Below are 15641 nucleotides of genomic sequence, written 5' to 3'. Positions count from 1 at the left end.
ATTACTGGTCTGAATCATTCAGTACGCTAGGTGAGGCCTTGTCTACTTCTAGTCTCCGAGATTTGGGAGTGATGATTCGATTATGCAAGCAATGCAACAAAAGAAAGAAAACCTTACCGCAGACCATTCGCACTACTCTGAATAGGTAGGACTGTTTTACATTGACTTGCTGTCCCCTGCACCGACATGAAGAGCAGTGAGACTTTCCCTACATTTGTATGGAGAAAGACCAGCAGTAAGGAAACAGTGTGAGGGGGAGATTTACTAAGAAAAGCATTATACACGCCAATCTTTAATTGTCCTGCACAGGCGTCAGATGTGCCACAATTAAAAAAATAAACAAAAAAGGGGAGGGGGGGGGGGGGGGGGGGGGATGGTAAACTTGCATCAAAATTTGCTGCACAGAAAAAGCCCAGTCAGATATATGGAGCAGATTTTCAGTAAAAAATGTACAGGTGTGAACAGTCACTAACAGCATGACGGTCTCCAGTCTTAACACACTAAGCCAGGGCAAGTGAGTTGGATGATGAGTTTGATACTTCCAGACATATCAGGGACATGAGCACTGTGTGTGTACATCAGGTATACGGAGGAGAAGAGCCCCCAGTCAGATGTGCTCCAGCCCGCTCCTCCACCGCTTAGAAAAGAGGGCAAATGAGGATCACTTGTCTACTTACATTCACTTCCTCTGCTCTGCGATAACAATTTTGCTTTCTAAATCCGCAGGCAAGCCAAGGCAGGATGAATTCATGACATGCACCACACACATTCATCATGCTGCTGTGTCTTCTGCACTCCTCAAATAGACAGGACGACCAAGGACCCCTCCCAGAAATGGGGCAGGAAATGTGATCAGGTACTCGCAGAGACTGTGTCGAGTGATGAATTAACTTCTGTCTACACTTTAGAAAGGTCCACTCACTGCTTTCAAACACCACGCATCCAGCTGCCACTAACATGCCGGATTTTAAGGGTCAATCTGAACATAACAAGGGATCATGTTCAAAGCATTCAGCCATTGTGACTGGATATTCGAAGGAATTTACTCCACCTTAAGAATGGTTAGAGAAAAGCTTGTGTGTACTCGGACCACATACTTTGAAGATGCAAATGCTTAGTGAAAATCAATTATTGGTTCGGCATTGGAAATCGCACTGGGCCGGTCACTCAAGGTGTAACTTTCCAATGTAGTTTCTGTATCAATTCCTTACTGTACTCAAGATCTCTGCTTGCAATCAGTCAATAGGAGCCTTGACTGGTTACTTTCAGGGGATAGAAATCTGTCCTGGTCATGTGACAATCACACAGATTCCAGCGCAGTAAAGACGATAGCAGCCATTCCTCTCGTAACACCAAGAACAAATGGACGCTCTGCCCAGCAGTGTGCATGTGTGTGGCGATGGCCTTTGTTAGGAACATCCGTCAGTAGGAAGAGTTTGAACACCTTAGGGATCAGACAGGAGGATCTGGATGCATATTGCCTGCATGATACTCGTTGCCAACAAAAAAAAAAAAGGCACTCATAGGGTAAATAAGTACAGATATGTTCCTGAGGGGGGTATGTTAGTCGTGCCCACCTATTTGTTGTGCAAGACGGGCACAACTCCAGTAAGTGCTTGGGGTAAATTGGCAGGCGGTCGGTGCAGCCGATGCAATCTTAAACTCCAGGGTGGGTGCCAGCACACCGCTGGAGTGAGGGAGTGCAGCTGAAGAACAAGGCATGGACTGATTTGGTTCCATTGGCAAAAATTAACAACCTGAAGAATGTGGCTGAAAATATTTTTATTGGCGTCTATGCTGCATGTGGCTCACGCCCACCCTGCTCTGCACCAGCAGCTAGTGGCGTTCCTCTCACCTGGAGCATCGTACACAGCACACTTGATAAAAGGGGTCCAATGTACCCCAAAACACATTGTCCATGTGAATATTGCCAACAAAAATATTTTTGTCCACGTTCTCTCGGTCATGAATCTGCACCAGTGAGCTATCATCTAAAGGTGGAACCCAATCAGTCCACGCCTTGTTCTTCAAAGACACTGAAAGGGGTTATCCACATTTTTTAAAAGTTTTAATGGTCTCCCCTTCATGCGATTCAGTGATAATGTTGAAAACATTCCTACCGGAACAGTGCTGTGCTCCCAAGTGTAATTAGGTTGTTGGCACTTCCTGGATCACATGCCATACATTTGGTACGTGATCCTAACCTGGTTACAACCTGAAGTATGTTGGTTATGCCGACGCAGTCTCAGGCGCTCTGAACAGTCAGTGCACAAGGCTGACTGAGTGCCCTGGGGCAACCCGCCTTCATCAGGTTGTAACTGGGCTAGGATCACGCGCCGAAGGTACGGCATGTGGTCCAGGAAGTGCCCGCAACCTAATACACCGGGGGATGCAGCACTGGCCCAGTAGGACTCTTTTCAACATTATCACCAAATCCCATGAAGGGGGGTACCATTTAAAAAAATATATAAAAATAATAATAAATTGCAGTTAACCCCTTTAATATAGCCATATTTATACAGAGTACTATTGGGACCACAGCTGGGTGTACAATAGACTGGACGGGTTATAATTTGTGGTTTTCTTGACCCAGATTTTCTGATTCAATATAATTTATGTTACGCATTGAAAACAAATAATAGTGACAAACAGGTTAATACGAAAGGGGATGCGTTTTACCTTATAGCACAGGACGTTACATTGTTTTTTTTAACCATCCCCCCCTTTGGACAAACTTTTCTCCTCTCTGGGCTGCCTGAACTTGTCAGGTAGGATTAGACACAATCCTGCTTCACATTCCTCCTACAGCAGAATCTCGCTTCTCCATCCTCTTGCGAAAGCCGATTTTAGGCCATCGTGGCTTGTGTGTGTAGTTTTTTTTAGGCCCATAGAGCTCAGTGTGTACTGTTAAAATCTTCTACAATATACCTAGTTGGAAGGGCCACTCTATTACTACTCAATGGGAGGCTTCTGTTAAAAACACACCATCACAATATTCACACAAAAAAAAAAAAAAATATAGGTTTCTTTTTTTATATTTTGGATTTGCAAATTATCTGTTATATGTGGTCAAAACTCCCTTTTGGGTAAGTGGTTCTAAAGAATAGCTGTCACCTCCCCCGACATAGCTGCTTTACATCTAACTGTATTACCCGTAATTTAACAGCTCTGCAGCATCTTTTCTGAAAACTCTGCACATTGTTGTCCCTCTGTTATCCCTTCTACAAATGTATAAGCAAACTGATAACTGGGGGTTACACACTTGGATACTCTCCAATCAGTGCTTACAGTTCCAGACGGTGTAGAGACACACCATCGACAAGGGGGATGGTAGCACCCACCAGATGGTCCAGAATTGTTACTTCATGGGGCAGACATGCCAGGAGAGGAGATAGGTGTGCTTTAACTGGTAGCGCAGTAGGTAAAAAAAAAAAAAAACTCACATTGAGACAGCATTTATGCCTTAGTTGATAAGGGATCGACACCCCAATCAATCGGCTGTTTTAGACAGCCACTGGCGCTGGAGACTATACAGTGTTTGGAAGGCATCACTTAAACGGGAGCTGAAGTTCTCCGGCACAGCCACTTGGTGGTGCAGGGTTTTGGACCGCCATCAATCTGATATTGATGACCTATCCTGAGGATAGGCCACCTATATCTAAGCAGCGGATAGGCCACCTATATCTAAGTAGCGGAAAATCCCCTTTAACTACAACAACTTTCTGAGCTGGACAAAACATGCAAGGATTTCTTCGTCTCTGTATTCAAATATCAGAAATGTCTGTTCACAGACAGAAAGCAGAGATCTTGAAGATGGTGAAGATTAGCACAAGGAAATTAGAATATATAGAAGGTGCTCTGTTAAAAGAGGTTTCCCTGAGAACCCAGTAAAAATAAAATATAAATGGTGTTGTATAACAGGCAACTCAACCATACAGAACTGAACCGATGTAAGACGTAATAAACAAGATCTAATAAAGGAATGTATATGACAATTACCAATTAATTGTATTACAATCACCTATTGATTATATCAAATAGTGTATAAATTCATCCATAAAATTGCAATAAAAAATTGTAGAATTTATTAAGATATTATATGCTAATATAAATATATACAAAAAGTATTAAAAAAAAATCTGAAAAAATATATATAAAAGTATATACAAAATAATGTGATTTAATCAATGGATAGTCCTGTTGTAATTTTAATTTAGTTAGTTATGACCATTTAGGAAATGGATATATCCATAATTGCATTGATCAGAAAAGGAAGAAAGGAAAAATGTTCAGGTGATTTGTGAAAAATTGAAAAAGTATAATAAAAGTATAAAAATATGAAAAAGTAAAAAAATAAGTCCAGTGATTGTGAAAAAAATATAATAGTTGAGGTTAAAAGAATAAACATATTCGTGATATATGGGTGTAGTTATAGTGAAAATTGATAGGGTCTCCGCAATGATAGTAGTGGTAGTAGATGGTGCCTCTAAATTTCCTTTACATTTAGAAGTTTGTATCCAATGTAGTTATAGTATTAATATTTTGTATCAAATATAGCCTGGCTGGTAATCAATCAGGGTGAGATTCCTACAATCCCCGACTAAAGTTACCCGACGCTCCCCGCAGCCTGTAATCCAGGAATAAAGAGCACGTAGGACGCCAACCACAGGAACAAGCGCTTACACGCTGCTGCATGGACACAGCCGGGAGGAAAGCTACATCAAAGCCGGCAGTACGGTAAACCAGCTACATCCTAACCAACATAAATATCTTTTTACCTTCCATTTGATACAAAATATTAATACTATAACTACATTGGATACAAACTTCTAAATGTAAAGGAAATTTAGAGGCACAATCCACTACTATCATTGACCCTATCAATTTTCACTATAACTACACCCATATATTCCGAATAGGTTTATATTCTTTTAACCTCAACTATTATATTTTTTCACATTCACTGGACTTATTTTTTACTTTTTTATATTTTTATTATACTTTTTTAATTTTTACACAAATCACCGGAACATTTTTCCTTCTCTGATCAATTGCATTATGGATATATCCATTTCCTACATGGACATAACTAAATTAAAATTACAACAGAACTACCCATTGATTAATCCACATTATTTTGTATATACTTTTATATACAATTTTTCCGATTTTTTATACTTTTTGTAAATATTTATATTAGAATATAATAAAACGAATATGAATAAATTCTACAATTTTAAATTTCAATTTTATGAATGAATTTATACACCATTTGATATAATCAATAGGCGATTGTAACACAATTAATTAGTTATTGTGATATACATTCATTTATTAGATCTTGTTTATTATGTCTTACATTGGTGCAGTTCTGGATGGTTAAGTTGTCTGTTATACAACACCATTTATATTGTGCACAAGAAAATGCTGTTTCATTATAAATATTGGGATACTTCACTAGAATACATTCTGTGGATGAGTGTTTTTGTTGCATTTACAGATCACATAGAAGCAAACAAAAAATTATAATTTTAAAATTCCCTGACAAATGTATTTGAGCACAGTGAACATTAAAGGGGCTGACCCCTAACAGGGCTTATGGACATCAACAGGGGGGGTTTTCCAATGAGTCAGAACAAACGCTCTCTAACCAGTAGCGCCCGACTCTGACAGACGCCGCCCTTCCACATACACATGTAGAGATCCACATCTTTAATGGTAAATGATGTTTAAATTACTTTTTCAATGACTTTTGTGATGTGATATCATGGGTGCCCATCTATTCTAATCGCCGTGTCTATGCATTTCACCTGTAGTAGCCAATGCAGGGTACATGAGCAGCTGCTGGCAACTTCCCCTGGAAAAGTCAGCAGTTTTGTGAAGGTTTAGAGAAATTGCGTCCTCACGTTGAAGGGATTGTCTGCGATGAGACAGCCCCTTTAATATTTTATAGTCGAGATGTATGAAGGTGAAATTTCATCTGACAGCCTAAGGGAATTACCGTGGCACAAAGATGGAGTTGTGCAGGAAGTTCTCAAACACCTTCCTGTACTCTGCTTCATCCTTTTCAGCTTTCTTCTCCGCCTCAGTTTTAGGACAAGCGCAGCAAGTTCCCTTTTCTGGTCCATCTCCCGATTCTTGCTTCGTTAGCTCATTTTCTTCCTCCATGTCAATGGTGCCATTAGCATATTTTCGATTAGGGACTTTATCTGAAATGGAGAAACAAGTCAAAACCAATAAAATAGTGAAGGCACTACTTGGATCCTCACTGCAGTGCCCTTCCAAATCACATAACATTGTAGAAAAACAAGGCAATAACCCAAAACAATTGGCAAAAAAACATTTAAATGACTTTTTCTAAGGATTTCAATGGCTTTTGTGATGTGATATCATAAAACAAGTCATACTCTAGGACATTTAAGTACACATTGCGTCTTATGGACATGTTCAGACGTCGCATATAACCAGCAGATTCTCAGTCAGAGAAGTAAAGCAAAATGAGATTTTACAAGACCTCACACGCTGCGTACAAAATCTGCAGATACAGTCCTGCCCATATTTATTCATACCCCTGGCAAATTTTGACTTTTATTCAACCAGCAAGTAATTTTTTGACCGGAAAATGACATAGGTGTCTCCCAAAAGATAATAAGACAATGTACAAGAGGCATTATTGTGGGAAAAAACATTTCTCAGCTTTTTATTTACATTTGAGTAAAAAGTGTCCAGTCCAAAATTATTCATACCCTTCACAAACTGTCACAGTCTGTGGGAAAATCAAAAGTCCTATACTATTCCAGTCCAAGCTGTTCTAAAGCATCCTAATAAGGCTCCATTCACATTTTGCGTCAAAAAATTACTTGCTGGTTGAATAAAAGTAATTATATGGGCAGCACTGTATCATCTCCAGTGTGGGATTTAAATCTGCAGCATAAATTGACATTTCTGCTGCGGATTTCACTCATTGCAATGCAGAGGAATAAATCGGTGACAAACACACAGCAGTTATGTGAACTGAATCCACACCAATTGCTGATGCGAAATTCTAGCAATATGCTACGGATTGTGGAAATACCCTAAAAATGACAAGGAGAAATTCAGAACAAATAAACCTGCCCTTTGGAGAGCAGGGATCCACCGACCCCAATTCTCTATTGAAGTGTATAAGATCAGAGCTTTGAATAGACATACCATAAACCGGAATACTTCTTTAACTCAAGGCATATTCAGCTTATAAGGGGTTATCCAAGAGTAATTGAGATCTCCCAGAGTGGCCGACCCGTGGTGGTGATCATACTTGCCAGGTCCCTGTCACTCCAGAACTGCTAGGAAATTAGCTTCTGACCAAAGGGGGTGAGGGGTTGAATGACTGCTGCAGCCAATCACAGGACACGGCGGTGACCTGGTCCACTTGCTAAACGACAACTGGTAACATGATGCATGTCACGTGTGCCGCCCCGCCCCAAGTTTTGGATAAAAAAAAAAAAAAAACATCAAGCCTGGAAATATTCTTCATCCACGTTAAAGACTTTAACCTGGAGTCACATGGCAACCCTCATAAGGCAAAACTATATAATAAAGGATATTTTAATGTGTATCTATAATTTCACATTCAATGCTCATAACGTAAGCTGTAAACTTTTATAGGATCTGTACTAAAAGTGTATATGTATAGATACAATCAGTAATATGACCCAAAACCAGCACCACGGGACCACAGACATGTATGAGGAGAAGCACCTTTAGAGCAGTAGTTGTCTTGGTACAGGTAACTGTCCTGAGGCTGCTGCTGCCAGCGCACAATGTAATAGGAGAGGTTGCCATTTGGCAAAGAGGGAGGCTTCCACCTCACAATCAGCTGAAAGGATGAATTCGAGGCAGAGATGACATCCAGAGGAATGGAGGGCACTAAAAGAAAAATAGGCGCATTAGTGGATACAGACAACAGCACGGTGGACCAAAACAGCAGCTAGCTGGTGCACGCTTCTCAAAGGCTTGATCAAAGTCTCAAAGTCTACATAGACAACTAAAAAAAAAAAAAAACTACAAATTGTGCTGAATTTCATTTACCCCGAAAAAATAAAGACTCGTGAATTGTACAAATATAAAAAAAATAAAAATACTGCGCAAAACTTAGTACCTGAAGCATCTGTACGTATGTAAACAATTTTGCTCTTGGCTCCATGAATCTGATGGTCCTCCACCATGGTCAAAGTAAGGGCTTTTACAAAGATTGCATAGGAAGTCCAGGGCTTCAGGCCCTGCAGAAGAATGCCTGGGTTCTGATCATTTTTCTCTGGCAGGTCCACATCCACCATGTTCCAACTGTTGGACCCACATGCGTCCTGACCGTCATATTCAGTCACATTAGGAACAGGGCTGTCATTAGAAAAGGAGAACGCCAAATACCATGAGTAATTTCCTTTTTACCTTCCTGTCTAAGGGCTCATTCACACAACTCAATGATCACCATGCCCGTGCAAAAATGCATGGGAACCGGCTGTGTGAACCCCATATTGCGGTGCGGGCCCACTGACTTGCATGGGTCCGCGATCTGCAAAATACGGCAAAAGACAGGACATGTTCATCTTTTGCTGTGCGGAGGCACCGATCCGCTTCGTGGTGCTTCTGTGGGCTTCTGAGCCATGCCTCTGTCCTGCAAAAGATAAGATATATCCTATCTTTTTGTGGATCGCGGACCCGTTCAAGTCAATAGAGTGCACCACGGAGTGCACATGTCCAGTGCCCGTATATTGCGGACGGGCACAGAGCCATTACGGTTGTGTGAATGGTACCTAACCTGTATGTTCATGATGGTCATGTTACCACAGATCCTTTTTTTTTGTCATCCGCAAATTGTGGATCCGCAAAACACGGAAGCCGCCCGTGTGAAGGAAAGGAACAGGCGGCCCATTGTAAAAAATGCCTATTCTTGTCTGCAAAACGGACAAGAATAGGACATGTTATATTTTTTGGGCGGGGCCACGGAACGGAGCAACAGATGCGGACAGCACAGGGAGTGCTGTTCGCATCTTTTGCAGCCACAATGAAGTGAATGGGCCCGCACCAGAGCCGCAAAAACTGCGGCTCGGATGCGGAGCAGAACAACGGTCGTGAGGCCTAACCCTGTGTCTATAAATACTGCTTGCTCTAGCTGCTGCACAATATCAGTATTTCTATCATTTTTCACTGCTTATACATCAAATGTACGGTTTATTCTAGCAGAATGATCCAGCTGCAGACCATTGCCTGCAGTTTGTATGAGGAAAATGTTAAACTTTAGCTACCAGTTTGACAACTGAAGGTTCCAGAACTTACGCTTCTTTATAGTAGACAGTGAAGCTGATGAGGTCTCTATAATCCTTGGGCTTGTAACGCTCCCACGTCAAGAGTATTCTGTTCTTACTTGTGCTGTTGGAGATGAATTTCAGAGTGACGGTCGCACCTGGCGAAAAAAGAAAAAAAGATGCACGTGGAATTAATATATACAGTCATGTATTTAGAATAACATGACTAAACCATTATCTATGTAGAACTATGCCTAAGATTGCTGCACAGGCAGAGCACCTTACATATGGGTATGGCTGTGCCTGGTACTGGGGCTCAGACCTATTTACTTGAGGATAGGCCGTCAGGGATGAAGGCCTGGAGATCACTGTAAAATCAGCAGATGATTCCCTGTATGTACACACAGAAACACATGAATCATCATAACCATGCTGTTGTCCATAGCTTTGCATATAAACCTCAAACTAAAGTCATATGTTACATCAAATCTCATAATTGAAAGGCAATTCTGAGGAAGTTGAAATCTATTCACTGAAGGACAGCAGAGATGCCCTCACGGATCACCAATGTAGAGTTCCGGGTACAACGTCATAATCATCATAACCAAACATGACCCCATAAGGAAATATGATTAAAATTAAAGTGTACCTATCATTTCAATGTTTTTTTCTTAATTCAGTAGCTTACGGTAGTTTTAAATCCTCTATACATGTCCTCACTTTTGCAGTTGCTACGGTCGTCTTACTCACAAACATTGAGGACGTCTTCTGTTGTCAGGTATAATCCGTAGACTGACTCACTGCATATGTCTACGGATTGCTTCCTGTTGGTTAAGCAATGTGCGCTCCCGCACTGTCCGAAGAGCGCTCTCATTAGCCAGCTTCCCCCTTGCTGGTGATGAGTTGCAGCAGAGAGATATGGGAAGTGAGGGCAACGTCAGAAGAGCGCTGCGTATGGGCAACGGCTACACTACAGTACCGCCCCCCTTAGAGCAGAAACGTAGATATTGTGAAGACAGAGTAACGGAAACTCTGAATTGAGACATGTCCAAAAAAAGGGGTTTGAAATGCATGGGATCTAAATGAATAGGAAGAAAAGAATGAACATCGTAGAAAGTAGTGTATAGAGGCATGTTTGCTAAATGATAGGTACACTTTAAAGGGGGGGTTGTCTACCTTTTTCTTACTGATGATCTATCCTTTGGATGGATCATCAGCATCTGATGGGCCAGGGTCCAACACCCAGGAGCCCACTGATCAGCTGTTTGAGAAGGCAGCAGCACTCGCAGTAGTGCCACAGCCTTCTTGCCGTTTCCTGCAGGCCAGTGACGTCATGACTATGTCACGTAGTCTGGGCGCAGCTCAGCCCCATTCACTTCAAAGGGGCTGAGCTGCACCTAGGCCATGTGACCAATGAACGTGAGGTCATTACGACCTATGCAAAGCTACTGTGAGCGCTGGAGCCTTCTCAAACAGCTGATCGGTGGGGGTCCTGGTGCAAGTGTCTCGGAAAACTCCTTTATTTATTAAGCGTTTACTGTAGGGACGTAGTTAAAATAATAATAAAATTATAACTCACCATCCCAGCCACTTCAAATCCAGTGCAACCACTCATCCCATTCTGCAGCAGTGAGCCTACATACATTTTTCTGTATACTGCTGCAGCCCGAGTCGTGTATGGCATGTATTGAAGAGTGGGTCACTGTCACAATTTGTTTACCTCCATTCATACAGATATACAATTATTGTGTACACTCCTCCTCCACCAAGGTTTTTGTATTGAACTGGTGGTAAACGTTAATTACCCAGGTACAGCCCTGGTTTTACCTGCTGGTCTAGTATACTTTATGCATGACACATGGTACTTACAGGGAGCCATATCTCCATTATTTCTGCGATTTATATCCAGTTGGTTCTGCCTTCCTATGGTTCCAGTTGCATTTTCCATTTCGTAGATCTCTTTTAAACATAGCCTGGGGTTAAATGCAAAGTACATCTTGCCTTGTTTGATGGTGAGGTTGTGCTTGGACCAGTCCCACAGTTGCTGAAGATTGTTGTTGTCCAGAACATAAAATGAGTAAAACCTATGTAACAAAGGGTGAGAAACTTTGTAAGAACAAAGAAAACCATGTATGCTGAACAGCTGCAGAGATATTTGTGGTTTGATTCACATGAAAATGACCATGATGGAGCATCAGGGGGTGGGGCTGAATTCTTGAAGCACTGCTTTTGTAACACCCCCTGGGCTCTGCATACTCCCTTCTCCCCTTGATTGACAGGGCTAAACATCAGCATGCTGAGAGCATAGCTGTCCTTGCATGTTTTCTATGCTTAGAAAGGTAATATAAATATAACTGGTTTATTCACAGGCACAATATATGATTGTAAAGAAACCAGTAATATTCATTAGCTTTCTAAGTATAGAAAACCACTCCTCTCAATATCAAAAGTCTGTCAGCTTGGACGTAATTAGTTAGCTTTGCTTGTAGATGCGCCCCAGGTTCAAATCCCAGAACAGACTTATTATTTTTCTACCTCATTTAACCTATGATAAAAGGCTATAGCATTATTGTAGTGAGAATAGACGTTTTCTATACTTAGAAAGATAATATATATTATTGATATCTTTATAATCATATATTGTGTCTGTGCATAAACCAGCAATATGTGCTAGTGCACTAAGGACAGGCCCAAGCACCACTGTGCACCATTGCACCTCTACCTCCCTCTAACATTCTCCTCTATGTCCTTCTTGACAAACAGGGGTAGGTGAGATGAATATGCAGGAACATCGCCCTGTTAAAAAAGAGGGAGGGACTGGCAGACAAAGCAGGAGGAGCAAGGGCTTGGGCTCACCTTCCGTGGATTTAATGCTCATTTGCTTATGGACTAACAGTACTTTTTCTCCAGAATGAAGCGACCTAAGTGAAAGGTATAAATACATTCAGCTGAGGCAGCCCTACAAGGCATTGGGCCTGGTGTAATGGATTGTGAGCATCAGTTACACGCATTTGGCATCCATTTGGGCTATTTCCATTTGAGATCCGTTATTTTAGACAGAAAAAAAAGCCCTGCATCCCATTCGTTATTTTTGTGTTCTTCTAATGGATCAGGAAAAATAAATGGTGACGTGAACTTGCCCTAAGACTTTCCGCACAATTCCTGAAAAATGAGTTGCATATGATATTGAAAGATTCAATGTAACAATTTCACTTGAATGGGAGCGAAGCTGCTGTACGTGGCACGGCCTGCAGTGCAAATGCGTTAAATCCCTTTTTTATTAATAGTTTCCCCAAATGATACTGATCAGTGTATCTCGCTGCTGCAACGCTGTAAAGGAACCCAAAAGCAAGTGCTCAATTCTAATGAAGTGCCCCCAAAGGAAAACCATTAACCAAAGCTCTGACTGAGAACAATGTATTGGCCATGCTCTGAAATGCTAAACTTCACCCTAAGCATCTGTGGAGTTCCCACATGTTGTACCCCTATGATCATATAAAACTGATGGGAATGGCTCTTTAAAGGTGTTGTCCCATCTGAGACAATGGGGGCATTTCGCTAGAATATGCCCCCATTGTCTAATAGGAGCGGAGGGTGCACTGTGCATGCACAGCCGCCCTCTATTCATTTCTAAAGGGCCGCAGAAAAAAGCCAAGCCCTGTCTCGGCTATTTCTGTCGGGCCTATAGAAGTGAATGGGAGTGATGGCTGGTCATTTGCAGTGCTCTCGCATTCACTTATAGAGCTCTTGGTGGTGGCCAGACCGAAGGCCTCCAGCCACCATTTTGGGCCACCTCGTTATCAATATAGGTGTGGGTCTCTTTAGGGAATGGTAGTCCTTTAATAACAGGGAAGATGAAAAACTACCAAATGTGCTAATGTACACATTCTATACACAAAACCTGTAACCTGAAAACATTCTGCGTATCTCTGTAATCTGTCCTGGTTCCCCTTTCTCTCTTCAGCTGAAATGGTCAGAGTCAGGAGAGCTGGGAAGACCGAGTTTGTCTTGGCTGAAGGAAGTGTGAGAACGCTTTCATGAAAGCTCCAAGTTCCGATTAGTTATACTTTTTAACCTGTGTGAACGTGCTGTATACTCTAAAAACACAGCTGGTGCACCAGACCTACAACTACTCCCCCAACACACATATCTGATGACTGAGGAGCAATGTCATCATCACCGGGAAGCCGGCTGACATCATCAATAGTACTGTGCCCGGGGAAGAGGGGATTCGAGTTTCACTAATTAAATGTTATTTGTCGCAGAATGCTAAGTTATCATATACTTTCTGTATCAAATTCCTTATTTCAAAACCTCTGCTTGCTGAGACCCCCCCCCCCCCCCCCAACACATGCATGCTGGGCTCAGCTGAATATGGGGGAGTAAGCTACTGTCAGAGTCATTGTTATAGAGATGATTGGAGCATCAGCACACGTGATAACGCTGCTCTATATAAATAGGGGAGCACAACCCCCTGGATCAGACACTTACGCTCTTATCCGCATCATTTTAATAGGACAAGCCTTTTAAAGTGGCACAATATTTTCAGTAAACTTTGGATTTGCCATAGGGACATATCAAAAGTTTCGATCGGGGGGGTGTCTGAGCACTGAAACCCCCCACAATCTCTAGAACAAGGGGGGGGGGGGGAGCACTTGCTTAGTGCTCTCTCTGCCCTTGCTCCACAAGTTGGGCCCATAGACTTTCTATTGAGTCTGTCTCGCTTCTTGATCTGCAGCGAGATGAGACAACTCACAGCGATCACTTCTTTGCCCTTGTTCTAGAGATCGGTCAAGGTCTCGGCCCTCAGACCCTCACGATCTAGACTTTTGATATGTCCCTATGTAATATCAAAAGTATACTGAAAGTACAGGGCCACTTTAAGTCTGGAATTTTAACAAAAAAAAAAAAACCCACATAGAACCTGTAACAAATCGGATCCAAATGTAAGCAGCAATTACACAAGGTATTTTAGGAACAGCTGAATTTAAAAATTCCTCATAAGTTAAAAGCAGTCTTAAAAAAAATAAAAAAATAAATGAAGAAGATGCCGGGAATTCACAGCACTTGAAATATCACCCAGGCAGGTCACAGACTGCAGGAGACACAGATTTCCTAGAGCCTAAAAAAATATGCCATACCCCTCGCACAGGAGCCCCTGCGTCTCATGCCCGACTCTTTGTGGGAGAGAACAGGTTTCTTCTGTGTGTCAGAGTGAAAGGATAAAGTAGAAAACCAGTAGAATACGTCCAAACACTGGCATTCCAGGGCTCCAAAAACGAAGCAGAGATTCACCTATTCCTGGCACGCGGGGCCCAGGAAGGTTTCGCTGTGTTAACCTCTTTCAGACTGTTTGGAAGAAGTGCACTAAACGCTGCAAATTAAAGGGGCACTCACCCATCCGTCTGGTTCTCTCCATTGATGTAGCGCAGGCTTTTCAGGAAAGATAGCGACACCAATGCATGGGAGTGGCGGATTTTCACATATCCGGTCACAGTCTCGATCAGGCCGAGGAAATTCTCCAGCTCTGCAGCAATATTTTCTAAATCAAACATACAGACAAACTTTAAGAAACCATGCGCATATCTTCACATAAATGTTAAAGGAAACCTGTCACCATGATTTTGCGCATAGAGCTGGGCACATGGGCTGCTAGATGGCCACTAGCACATCTGCAGTACCCAGGTCCCATAGCTCTCTGCGCTTTTATTGTGTTAAAAAACTGTTTTGATTGATATGCAAATTACCTGATATGAGTCAAGCGGAAAGGAGCCCAGCACCGCCCCGCGTCCTCCGAATCTCCTCCTTGCTGGCTGACGTCACAGAGCTGGAGCGCCGAAATCTCGCGATGCACGAGCTAGCGCATGCGCAGTGTCGGCATCATGTTCATTCCCTGTACTGGCATCAGCACAGGGAACAAACTATGCATGCGCTAGCTCGCGCATCGCAAGATTTCGGCGCTCCAGCTCTGTGACGTCAGCCAGCAAGGAGGAGATTCGGAGGACGCGGGGCAGTGCTGGGCTCCTTTCCGCTTGACTCATCTCCGGCTACAGGACTCATATCAGGTAATTTGCATATCGATCAAAACTGCTTTTTAACACAATAAAAGCGCAGAGAGCTATGGGACCTGGGTACTGCAGATGTGCTAGCGGCCATCTAGCAGCCCATGTCCCCAGCTCTATGCGCAAAATCATGGTGACAGGTTCCCTTTAAAAATTAATCAAACCTGAAACTAAAAAGCGACCTACATCTTAGGCCTCGTTCACACCTTGGTGAATCATGGACGTGCACTTTCCATGTTCTCCACTGGATTCAGACAATAACTGAACCAAACAGACCGCACTGACTATAATG

General features: G+C 42.3%; 1 protein-coding gene across 1 annotated transcript in view; it reads right to left on the bottom strand.

Moving 5' to 3' along the window:
• Positions 1–15641, bottom strand: part of IGF1R (insulin like growth factor 1 receptor) — a 180169-nt gene that overhangs the window by 45188 nt on the left and 119340 nt on the right. The window contains exons 5-10 of the mRNA XM_044279434.1: positions 14685–14829; positions 11157–11371; positions 9319–9445; positions 8141–8379; positions 7741–7908; positions 6002–6209 (exon numbers count right to left, since the gene is read on the bottom strand). Of these exons, the coding sequence (XP_044135369.1) occupies positions 6002–6209; positions 7741–7908; positions 8141–8379; positions 9319–9445; positions 11157–11371; positions 14685–14829 (1102 nt within the window). The remainder of the gene's footprint in view (positions 1–6001; positions 6210–7740; positions 7909–8140; positions 8380–9318; positions 9446–11156; positions 11372–14684; positions 14830–15641) is intronic.

Source organism: Bufo gargarizans, chromosome 2, assembly GCF_014858855.1.
Source record: "Bufo gargarizans isolate SCDJY-AF-19 chromosome 2, ASM1485885v1, whole genome shotgun sequence".
In the NCBI taxonomy this organism is placed as follows: domain Eukaryota; kingdom Metazoa; phylum Chordata; class Amphibia; order Anura; family Bufonidae; genus Bufo; species Bufo gargarizans.
The sequence above is the reverse complement of the archived record's forward strand: the minus strand, read 5'-3'. Positions and strand labels throughout refer to the sequence as shown.